At 38.8% G+C, this 13,087-nt stretch overlaps 1 protein-coding gene across 1 annotated transcript in view; it reads right to left on the reverse strand.

Moving 5' to 3' along the window:
* The window catches only part of PHRF1 (PHD and ring finger domains 1), a 39,788-nt gene that overhangs the window by 2,971 nt on the left and 23,730 nt on the right, over positions 1-13,087 (reverse strand). Inside the window, 4 exon segments of the mRNA XM_070765556.1 lie at positions 779-1,042; positions 1,538-1,614; positions 4,408-7,086; positions 9,143-9,297. Of these exon segments, the coding sequence (XP_070621657.1) occupies positions 779-1,042; positions 1,538-1,614; positions 4,408-7,086; positions 9,143-9,297 (3,175 nt within the window).

Below are 13,087 nucleotides of genomic sequence, written 5' to 3' on the forward strand. Positions count from 1 at the left end.
GATGAATTAAACCAGGGGGGAAATATTTAAGAGAATTTAAAAGAGAATTAGAGATACAGGAAAATACTTTTGAAAGGGAAACTTTGGAAATTAGGCAGTGGAAGAGGGTAGAGATGGGAGAATGAGATACTTAGATGGAATAGCCAAGAGATAGATGCTGACAGATATAAAGATCCAAGCGAGGAATATGGGAGGCAAGTAAAAAAAAAAGCATAGCAATTAAAGTACTGAAGCAGAAAAAAAAACGATGGATAGATGATTTCTCCTTTTTGTTGTTGTTCTGACCTGCCTTTCTTTCTCTCTCTTTTTTAGGTAGGGGATAGACTTAGAAACTAAGTAGGATAGAAAGAAAATGTTTTTAATAAAAGGGTGACATGACTAAAAGTTAGAGTAAGAGAAGTAAGAGAAAGGGGGAATATTAGTGTATACACTTTTATATAATAAAATAAAAGTGATAACGAGAAAACATAGAATAATTGAATAACAGATTACACTGTGTATGTGTTTTACACACACACACACACACACACACATATTCGCCCGAGCACAAAGCTGAAGACAAAAGCCTAAAGATGATGAGTGAGACCTCCTTGAAATGTTGCCAGGAGTCTATCAACCTTACACAGGAAAAGACCCAAATATGCCTGGACCCACATACCTATACCTGTGAATATCTATGAAAACATATGCGCTCACACACACACACACACACACACACTCACACATAAAATAAAAAAACATAAACAAAAAAAAAGACATTATCTAGCTAGCCACCTACCTCTTCATTTTTTGTTTTATCCACTGGAGATTTAGATGTTTTGACTTTTTCTTCTGCATCTCCTGTGGAAGCCTCCTGAATACTTGGTTCTGAAACTGGGGTCAAATTGCCCCCAGATTCTGGAATTAACTCCTGCTCTGCCGTGCAGGTGAACAGAGGAAGATTCCCTTGCCTGATGAACTGAACAGTGGGCTGACTGACTGGTGCATAAGGAGGGAGAACTGAAGGAAGTGGTACGGTTAATGCCAGGTTCTGACTGTAAGGCTGAAAAAGAGAAACAGTAGTCAGTCACCATTTATGCTTAAACATCGAGTCTGCAGACCCTCTTCCCAACACTTCAAGAAGGGCTGTCTTCACCAGAATTTTGCATGACCTCCTGCCAATTCAAAAGGGCCTTGCTCCCATTACTGATGAACAAAGAATGGTCCTTGACATCAAAAAAGAGAGGAGTTTTTATGCAACTTAAAACATTGTTCTGAAATATCATCCAATGAATTAGGGGAAGGAAGAAATCATAAACAGAACAGATTGTAATCCAAAGATTACTGAGTAGTTCTGGGCAATATGAAATGTACTTCAGATAGGGAGGAAGAGCATTCTGCAATGAAATCGGGCGGGATACAAGTTCACAGATGGCAGTGGAATGGCCTTCCATCATGCTCAACTACTGGTGTGAGAACCAACCTGAGAGGGATCTAGATCGGGAAACATAGGCTCAGGAATCATATAATTGGTTGGAGGAGATTCAGTTAACTGCACCTGATTTAACGACTGGGTCAAATCCTCAGCTTTCCAGACCCCTTCTTTCGGTTTCTGCTGTTTACAGAATGGCATCCCTAAAAATTCCCCAAAAGAAGAAAACAATTTCAGCATAGCAATATGTCCAGGTGGTCACAGCAGACAACACATTTTCATCTAATCAATATTAGAATGTTTAAGAATATATAATGGCATTTCTGGATTCCTACACAAATGGATAGCTGCATTCCTGTCAAACAGGCAATAAGTAGTCAAAATAGGGAGGACCCTATCAAATCCAGCACCAGTTAACAGCAGTGTCCCCCAAGGCAGCGTTCTAGGACCCACTCTCTTTCTGCTTTACATTAATGACCTGTGCAATCATATTAAAAGCAAATGTGTCCTCTTCACTGATAAACACAAAATTATTCAACACTAATGACAATGCTACTACCTTACAAAACAACCTTGACCATGTCTGTATGGTCATGTGGTAATTCCAAATCTCAACTAATAAACGATCTGTCCTACACATTGGCAATAAAAATCAGAACACCAAAAAAAGTTGGAGGAAACAACCTCATAGAGGACCCCCACTCTGTCAAGGATCTAGGAGTACTCATCTCAAATGATCTAAGCCCCAGAGCTCACTGTAACAACATTGCCAAAAAGGCATTAAGAGTTTTTAACCTAATTTTGTGCAGCTTTTTCTCCGGTAGCATTGTATTGCTCACTGGGGCTTACAAAACCTTTGCCAAACCAATTCTCAAATATAGCTTATCTGCCTAGAAGCCACACTGCATATCGGACATTAATAAGATTGAACAGGTCCAGAGGTATTTCACGAGAAAAGGAGTTCACTCCTCTACTCACAATAGTATTCTCTATGCCACCAGACTTGAAATATGGGGCTTGGACAACCTGCAACTACATTGCCTGTGGTATGATCTAAGCACAGTGCACAAAACTATCTGCTACGTCATTTTACCTGTCAACTTCTTCAGCTTCAACCTCAATAATACTTAGGCAAACAATCGATACAAACACAAAGTAAACCGCTCTAAATGATGGCAAATAAACCGACTTCAGCAAGAGTGGTCAATGCCTGGAATGCTCTATCTGACTCCATTGTTACCAGGGGTGAAATTCAGCAGGTTCTGGAGAATCAATAGCAGAAATTTGGAGTAGTTCAGAGAACTGGAAAATACCACTTCTGGCTGGCTCCAGAGTGGAGTGGGAATGGGGATTTTGCAGTATCCTTTCCCTGCCACAGAACTGGTAGGGAAAATTTTTGAATTTCACCCCTGGTTATTACATCCTCTAACACTCACAGCTTCAACTTTAAATTGTCCACCTTGGACCTCACCCCATTCCTAAGAGGTCCGTAAATAAGGCATGCATAAATTCACCAGTGTGTCTATCATCCCTGTCCTATTGTCCCCATTTATTGGCAATCATTTCTTTCCTTCATATCCATGTTTATATTTATATCTTGTACATATTTGACTAACTAATAAATACTAAATACTAAAAATATTTGAAGCTAATCTTATTTTAGCTCAAAGACTGTTCTCTCTTTTTAGAAATATCTCTACATTCAAATTGACTAGCATATTATATCCTAGGTTGAGTGATACTTAGCACCCCTGGTGTGATTCCAGAATGAGGGTGAAGGTAACTAAATTCTAATTATATATAGTATTCTTATGATTAATAACATCCTGCATATTCATTATGTGTAGGGAACATGGGTCAGTTAACACTATGCCTGACATTTCCTTTAGTACTTACATCTGAACTAGAAAGTTATGATTTGCAATTGCCTTCAAATTAGTTAAATTTTGATTAACAATACTGGCTAGGCAGTCAATTGGCAGTTCATAAAATACAAAAGAATGAAGGAGACCAAATGAGGAAAAACCACTGACTAAAAATTAAAAATCCAGCATGTGACAGTACAATACACAAAGGGCATGATAAATAGAACCAAGAGGCATTACAGTGTTCCCTCTAACTTTTTTTGGGGGTGGGCGGAAAAGTATAGTGTCTGAGCGGCAGTCCCTTTGGGACTGGGCGGCACAGAAATAAATAAATAAATAAATAAATAAACAAACAACCCACCCTGTTTTGCCTCAGAGAATTTCAAAATAAAATACTGTACTGTGTGTCTAAAACAGTGAGCTCATAATAGGGCTAATCTATCAATATCAAAATGCCATTTAAATAGTTGAGCTAGTTTCAAACTAGATTTTGATTTTCTTTCTCTCTTCCTTACTCCCATTCTTTTTCTTTTTCTTTTCCTTCCTCTCTTTTTTCTATCTGTTTCTCTCTCTTCCTCTCTCTCTCCTTCCCTCTCACTCTTTCCCTCTCGGCTTCTGGGCAGGTTTGGAAAACTCTGAGTTGATGATGATTTTTAAGTGAGCGATTGCTCACTGCTCAGCTTAGAGGGAACTATTTATTTATTTATTTTATTTATTTGTTATTTGGATTTGTATGCCGCCCCTCTCTGAAGACTCGGGGCGGCTATGGGCATTACTACTCAGGAAATGTTCTCAGAGATCTGAAATTACCTTCCTAAACATAGCACATACCTGATCTGCACCCCTCAATCTTCTCCTTTATAGACTACATATCTGAAAAGTTTTCAGAACAATCATGAGACAGGAATCAACAACACTGCATCCATGGAACTGGGGCATATGTTTCTCCCCCAATCTCCCAATGTATATCTGCAGAGTTTCCACTTACAAGCTGTAAATGTGTATCAGAAATCACATCAGCAGTGAATCTCACAAGATGTAGAAACAAGATGAACATAATTTTTTAAAATGAAAAAATGGGATTTTATTTTAAATTGTGCTTTAATTTTAAAAAAAATCCATCTTACTTACTTTCTGTTTTATCTACGGCCACAATATCACTTTCTTCTTCTTGAAGATTCCACGTCACTCTCTTCACTAATGCTTTAGACTTCAACACAGGACTCTGAGCTATTGCTTCCAGTTCAGCCTTATTTATATCAACTGTACTTTCAACTAATACAGGCTCCACATCTTTTGACAATACCGGCATTTTACTTTCAGGCAAAGTTTGAGATAGACTTGCCTCATCACAACTTGGTGTATATGCTTCCTTCTCGGGAAAAGAATCTGTTAAGAAAGGACATACATCGTCTTCTTCCTTAATTTCATTTTCCTCCTGTCTATCACTGCTTTGGTTATCAAATATTGATGAATCATAGTCTATTGTCAATTCATTCTCAATGGGGGAATCTAGATTATCAGGCAATGCTTCAAAATCTGTGGAATCCAGTTGGGAAGGTAGTACTTCATTATCTAACTTATCATCATCCACTATAGTAGAGTCATCAAATGCAACTTTAATTATGTTATCTTTTGAAGAAATCTCTTGTACAGGCGTTAGATCACAATATATATTTGTTGCTTCTTGCTCTGTGTTGTCCAGCTCCTGTTCCCAAGAAAGAGAATGCTCAGAATTTCTGACTTGTTCATCCAAAGATCTGGACGCTTTTTCTTGAAGAGGTTGTGGAGACATCTTTTTTGGTTTGTGTTTCTTTTCTTTGGAGCAGGATGGAAATTGTAGTGGCTTTTCCTTAGATTTAGATTCTTTTGATTCATAGGGTTTTAATTCAGGTGATCTTGAACGTCTTTTATGTTTCTCCCAAGATCTATATCCTTTCATATCTCTTGAGCTTGAGGTCCTCTCCTTCTCATACCTATCATAGCTCCTCTCTCTTTTGTGTTTCTTTTTTTTAGCTCTCTCAGCACTATTTGATTGGGAACATTCTGGATCTCTTGCTCTAGAGTGCTTTTTCTTTTTCTTGGTTTCATACATTTCAAAAGAATAATTGCCAGGACTATCCGATTGCGACCGAGATCTCTTATGCTCTTTGGGCCCGACACTTGGTTTTTTGTCTTTAGTTTTACTTTTTGCTTTCTTTTTTTTTGATCGCTCGTAGCTACTGGAACAATCACTAGATGACCGACGGGTTTTTGATTTAACTCCGTGACTTTTGGTATATTTCTTCTCAATCGAGTGGGACGCTGACCTGGAACTTCTGTCCCTTGAAGGTGTCCTTGATCTAGATCTTGATTTAGTAGGTCTGCCTTCTTTCATGTCTATCTTTTTAATTTTAACTTCTCTCTGACTCTGAGAACTGGAATTTGATGGGGAACTCGAAAAAGACCGCTTTGTTGCTTGCTCGCTTTTAAAACTTCGCTGCTGTTCTTCTATTGAGGGGCTAACTACTTCCCTTTCTACCCTAATTGTATCCCAATCATCTTCAAAATCTACCCCAGGGCTATATTTATCATCGTCATGCTCTGCCTCAGTAACTTGCTTAATAGCCGAGGAGTTACAGGGTATATCGGAGTCTTCTTTATCATCAAATTTATCCTGCTCTGAATCAGAAACCTGTTCTACAAATCTCTCCTTTATTACCATATCATCATGAGATTCTGCGTTACTTGAAGGTGCCTCCAACGAATCAACCTCAGATTCAAAGATATTTTCCAGTGGGTAGGGAGTAATGCGACGCACGGTTTGGAAGGTCTGAACTTTTGAACTTCCAATGGATATTGTTCTGGTAATGTTAGTGAGGGGTAGCCTTTCAGGGCTACTGTGCGTCGAGCTTGAGTCGGAGCCTGTGGGGTCAAAAGGATCATATATTTCACTTTTGATGGGTTTCATTTTTTTCAGTGAAAAAAGGGGTGAAGGATTCTCCTTCTGTTGCACTTTGTTGTCCACCGGTCGAAATGTATTGCAAAACCCAGGATTAGACAGTCTGTGAGAATGAGCCATGTTTCCAGGGATGTTGATTTTGAAGCTCTCAAAGGAGGAACCTCCAACTTTCCCTCTTGCTGAAGAAAACGAGGAACTGCCGTGAGCAGCAGCACTTGCAGAAGTGGCCCCGGATGAATGTGTCTGTTGCTGAGTGGCTTGTGGCTTGCTGGTTTCCATTCTGTTACTTCTGATTGGCTGGCTTGTGTTTCCTTTGCCAGTCAACTGTGTTATACAGGAGCTGGGAATGTTATTCTGGTCAGTGGCAGGTTGAGGTCCACTGTTTGCTTCCTCCCTCTTAATCTTTGGTATTCTTGGAAGTTCAGAGATGTCAGGTCTTTTAGGAGGAGATTTCAAAGGCTGTTTGCCATAAATTGTTTTTGAAATGGAATTGGAGTTGTTGTTTAGTTTAGGAGTTGCAGAAAGAGGGCCCAACGGTAGTTTAGAGCCTCCATTAAATTTGAATGAGTCACCTACTTTGCTGCCAATTCTATTCAGATTGGTTAAATTATGAGTCTGAACAGATCTTGGAGTCATGGAGTAATCAAATCGAATTGGTGCCCTTCCAACTGTAGCATGTGGAAAAGTCACTGTTCTGTTTGTTACGCTTAGTGACAATGGCGATGACGCGCAAGGCTTTGAGACAGCAGTTTTAGAGTTGGAAGAATCAGTGCCAGAGTTTGTAATTAAGGTCTCCAAAATTGGTGTCATTGATTGGAAATTGTCCTCCAAAGCTTCGTCTGCTCGTGAACTGCCACGCAGTAATGGGACTGCAAACAATTAAGAGAAAAATGAGTTTTCAACCATGTCCTCATATTAATACAAAAAACATTACAATGTTAAAATGAAAGGAAATCATTTTGAGCATGTGTTATCCTTATGAAATGAGCTACCACTGAAATGTTAACAAAAACCCCAAGAACTACAAAGTTAAATATAAAAAACAGAATATAATTAATAAGAAAGGGAACAATCATAGATTACTTAGAGAAGTCACCTGGACATTAAGTATTAAACAATGTATGAACATTTCAAATTAAAAGTAATCTCTCTTCTTGTAAAATATGCACTCTGACAAATAGGAACATATTGCATTATTTTTTATTAATGGGAAATGATTTCTCAAATATTTCTCTTGGTAATTGCTCATGATATAATCAAAGTTAATTATCACACATTGAAATGGTACATTCAATCTTACTGGCTTTTAACATAGCAATAGGTGATCTGCTATGTTCAAATCAATGCTTTTTCTAAAATTACCCTTAATTTTAGAAAATCCATTTCTCATAAGCTATTTAAAACAATTTAACTGTAATTGAAACAAATGTCTATTTGTGTTGCTTCCAGATTTAAAAATTGTCTCCTTTTAGAAAATCTAGATACACCATATATTGAGTCTTTATAAGCATAAACATTCTCTAATTGCTTCTGACCCAGAATTTTAATGTCAGCAAAATGTAAATATAGCAATTATCTTTGTCTTTGACCAAATACTACAAAAAATAGAATATTCTTCTAAGCAAAAAACAAAAAAACAAACCCAAACCTCAGTCTGTCTGTGCTTTCTATTGACAATACTCAGTCCTAGTGGGACCAAATGGCTCTAGGCATTTCAACACCTTCACCACCCCTAGGTCTAGGCACATTTCAGTTTTGGTTTTGAACAGGATGGCACTACTTCTGGCAAACCCACTGTGCAATTTGGAATTCTTTCTAGACTCAAAGCTCTTGCTTCAGGCACTCCTGATCCAATGGTGGGATTCAAATTTTTTCTTACTGCCAGTTCTGTGGGCGTGGCATGGTTTGGTGGGTAACGGCAGGGAAAGTGTATAGTGTAAAATCTCCATTCCCTTCTCACTCCAGAGGAAGGTTGCTGCAAAATCCCAATCAGCTGGGGCTCGGGAGGCAGATGGGGCCAGTCAGGAGTGGTATTTACCAGTTCTCTGGACTACTCAAAATTTCCACTATCGGTTTTCCAGAACTGGTCAGAACCTGTTGAAACCCACCTAATTGTATGTCTGTGGCACCCTTTCCTGGACTGGGAGCCTCTGTTCAGTCACTCATGCCCTAGTAACCTCTTGATACAACTACTGTAAAACACTTCACATGGACTTCATCAGATGCTTTAGCGGCTATAGAATGTGACATGTAACACCTCTGCTCCAAGAGCTGCATTGGCTACCAGTGTGCTTTCGGGTGCAATTTTCAAGATGCTGGCATCAAACCCCTTCATAGAAGAATCTCTCCCTGGACATTTCTACCCATTCCTATCAGGTTCAGCAAAAGGGCATGCTTCAAGTCCCGTCAGTTCCAGAATGGCAGTGCTCAGGAAGAAAGGCTTTTTCTTCCATGGTATATATGCCCTCTGGAATATGATTACTCTGGAGAACAGAATGGCCCTAAAGGTTTTGGCATGCCACAAAGCCTTGAAGGTTTGCTTCTCTGCTCAAGCCTGGGGACTCTTGTGTGTGTGTATGCATGCGCGCACATGTATGTGATATAGCTCATTTTCTGGTTATTTGGATTGTGTCATTTTCTTTTTCCCTTAGCTTTTGTTAACCTCTTAGAGCAGGGGAGTCAAACTCATGACGACATGTTATCGTCCTGTGACGTATCATAATTTCCCCCCCTTTGATAAAATGGGGGGCCCTGGCCAGCACGTGATGCATCTGGCCCATGGGCCATGAGTTGGACACTCCTGACCAAGAGCCACATTTTTGAAATAGGTGACTATGCGAATCAAAATAAATAGAATAAAATAAGATAAAACAAAATAATAAAACAAATATAAAAACGAGGGTTGTTAGATGTTTTAGATCTCACCAGTCTTCTTTGCTGTTAAGGATCCATCTCTGTTAATAACAACATCAGAACCACTCATCATAAGAAGGCTCTGTCCAGTCAGGATGCTCCCCAACAGGTCGGGCACAGGGGCTGGTTCAGCTTCTGGTTCAGGTATCAAGGCAGGAACGCCCCTCCTATAAATCAGAGTGTTTTTGTATTGCACAGAAGTACACCAATTGCATCAACTTAGTACATTAGCTTTCCTTAGGAGTGCAGAAGTACAGCACAATGATATGGTTTTTTACAGGCTATACTTATTTGAAAGCATTCTTTCTATAAAAAAAGGCAGCACAAAAAATGAAATAAAATAATTACGATAAGGAAACGAAAGGTTAGATATAGCTTCTTCTCTAGAGACTGCAGAAAGGGAAGCTTTGGGAGGAAAATGCACTATTGTGTCCCATAAGTCCATGCACGTTTTGCTACGGACTGGTAGAAGGCCAATTAAAATGAAAATCCTGAAAGGGTTGGAGGTGGGCAACATGTGTTTATGGGAACTGGGAAGATCTCAGATTCTGAGTGAGGTGGTGCTGATCCAGAAGGGCCAAGCACAAAGCAGGCCTGTGTTCTCTTTTCTCTCATTAGCACCCAATTGGCCTCAGTGACCTGGAATGCATTTGAGCAATTGGCTCACTGAGGGGAAATCTATGCTGGGCAATAAAGGCCTAGTCAAAGTAGTCAATCTTCTACTACAGGAGTGTCAAACTCAAGGCTTGTGGCCCGGATTCAGCCCGTGGGGTGCTTAAATCTGGCCCACAGGGCCGGCCTGGAAATAGCAAAGGACCAGCCGATGGTACCTCTAGCAGTCAAAACGGGGCGCAGGAGGGGCTGCATGTGGTTTCCTATTTTGCCTGGCAAAGTGCTGCGGAAGGCTGCCCACGCTAAAAATGGGGTTCAGGAAGCCACATGCAGCCCCCACCCACCCCAATTTGACCGGCAGGATGCTATAGGAGGCATCTGTTCCGTCTCCCCCACTGGCCGGCCCATGGAGAACTACAATGCTGATCCAGCCCTCAAAGAATTCCAGTTTGATACCTTTTCTACTAAGTTCATTGTTAGGCTACTGCAATGGGTGTTACATCCTTGAAGAAACTGAAACTGCAGCTGATGGAAAATGCAGAAGAGGCTTCTATTTGAAACATTTTCCAGAAAAGATATAACACAGGTTTTAAAGGAACACACAGTGTGCTCAGTAACAATTAATCTTCAAATTTTAAATTAAGAATCTGAGATTAGTGTTTTATGTTAGGATGCAGAAGTGGGCCTTCCTTGCTCCAGATTTTGTACAGATAGTCTTCGACTTACAACAGTTTGTTCAGTGACCATTAAAAGTTACAAAAACGCTAAAAAAAATAACTTGTGATTGTTGTTTTTTCCACTCCTGTTTATTTTTCAATGTCAGGTGAAATCTTGCTTTTTATCCATGCATTTGGGTTTTAACTATATGCCCAAATAAATACAATCGCTAGAAACAACCAAATGTAAAAAGAAAAAGCCACAATTCTTTAATCTCATTGAATTAAATGAGTTGTGTTGCAAGTTTAAGAATTCAATATAAGTATCAGATGCAACAATTCAATTTCTTTAAAAAAATAATTGCAAAATGGGTTTTTAAGTTATAACATAGCATGATAGACTCTTAAGACCCATCCCATTCCTCATGAATAAATAAGTAGAAAAGGAATTGCAAAAAAGCAATATGTGGAAAGGAAGAATAAAACAAAAGAGAAATAAATCATAGAATGATTGAATTATTTTTCTTTCTATCAAAATGAGCATTTGCTTGGAATTGGCAAATGAAATATAAATCTTCAATTTTATGCCCTCCGTTTTGATTAACAAGTGATCCTAAAATCTATAACGAACACCTTAAATCCTCCTCTATCTATACAAATATGTCTGAATCCTAAAATCATACACAAGAGGCCCTGCTTTACTTCTCAGCTAGAAATATGATGAAGTCAGAGCAATTTTTGCAGTACTATCCACACTATGGTAAGCCCTGCCCAAATAATTTTCAGCAAATTATTAAAACCTGCTTTTTAAATAGGATTATTTGAAAAGTTTTAGTTTTTAGTTTAGCGGTTTTAGGAAAACCTAGGAATTTTATGTTAACTTCATGGGATCTTATCAGAACATGTCAACTGGCAGAACAGGAGGAGGTGATATTAGTCCTTTCTTCTTCCCTTTCTCTCTTCCCCAGCAGCGACTCTCCCACTAATCTGTGATTCACACCACACAGCAAGAATAGAATAGAATAGAATTTTATTGACCAAGTGTGGTTGGACACACAAGGAATTTGTCTTGGTGCATATGCTCTCAGTGTGCATAAAAGAAATGTTTGTCAAAAGGTAAATTCGAAGAATGGCAAAAGCTGAGAGCATAACTCTTATTTAGCACAGAGCAAAACTGCACCAGATCAAAAGCTTCCTAGTAACTGATGGCATCGTTCCAGCCAAGGGAGGCTTTTGCTCTGTCCAACCCATTGATTTAAGTTATATAGTCATTTTGTCATCTTGGAAATAATGAAAGACAGCTATGTAAATACATCAAGAGTTAACGCCAGATAAGCAATCACTTTGAACAAGTGATATCTAAAACTATCCATGTAGGCCTTGCTTACCGACCACATTTAACAACCATTCAAAGATGTAACAGTTAACTAGTTAATTAATATTTGCATTAATGGCCATCACGGCATCCCAGAAATCACATGACATTTGAGTGCTTTGTTGGTATGTGTTTAAGACTACAATAGTATCCACAGTCGCGTGATCACTATTTGTGTAGTTAGCAACTGGGTGGCAGCAAAGTCAATGGAGAAAGCAAGATTGCAAGTCACTGTTATGCGATGTCTTGCTTAACAAATGCAGGTGATTTGTTTAACAACCCCAGTGGAAGTGAGTTCAAGAGTCCAGCATGGTCACATGCTGGTTTGCTTAGCAACCATGGTGCTTAGCAAGAATTACTAGTTCCAATTGTGGTCACTAAATTGAGGATTACCAAACTTCTATTTTGTTTTTAAATGCCCTGCATCCAAGAACTTAATTCTGAAGGACAATTTACAAATTTATACGTAAATTGATAAATCCTTACGTTCAACTAAAATTCAACACATATTTTGAAGGGGGGGGGGAAGAAACCCCAATGAATTGCTCCCATGTTGGAATGTCATTATGGCATTCCTACTGGTGCCATTTTGGTTTCACCTTACCTGTAGAAACTCACCTTCAACTTGCCTTCCTTGGAGGTTAACATTTGGCTGCATTCCTGCTCTTTAGTAGATTCTCCCCTAAATCTCAATGAGCTTTGGCCCTCTGGCTCTAGAGGGGACATCTCAGTGTATTCAGCTTACAGTATGGCTCCTAATAAAAAGGAAGCAGAAAGCTCCCTAAACTTTAAATCATATTTATTAATAGTAATAGTATTTTACAGGCATGGACCCACATGACAGAAACGTCTTCTTTTAAAAAAAATAATTCTTGGGGAGAGGAGCAGGAATCCAGCCAAATGACCCTCTTCAAATCCAAAACATGGAAACTATTTCTCGTATGCAAATTTACTAGTCAAAACTCTAGGATCCTTTCTCTTTCTCACCCTCTACTGCTTATTTCACAGCATGCTTATGATAGTAATATGTGGGGGAAGAGGAGACTGAAAAGAAAGCCAGGCAAAATAAATAATACCAAATAATAATTTAAAAAAACCTGGCATATTCAATATCACTGAGGAATTGTGAATTAACTACTTTTATTGAAACGTTGAAGGAAAAAATAGCCAAACACATTCACAAAGCTTTTCCTTAAATATATCTTCTAGTACTCCTGATATGGAAAACTGACTTCACTGACTCCTATATTGACTGTGGAGTGGAAAGAATAATAAGCATGAGTGCTTTTCATTAAATGTAGTTGGTTTCTATTT

Source organism: Erythrolamprus reginae, chromosome 1 (genome assembly GCF_031021105.1).
Source record: "Erythrolamprus reginae isolate rEryReg1 chromosome 1, rEryReg1.hap1, whole genome shotgun sequence".
NCBI classification, from domain to species: domain Eukaryota; kingdom Metazoa; phylum Chordata; class Lepidosauria; order Squamata; family Dipsadidae; genus Erythrolamprus; species Erythrolamprus reginae.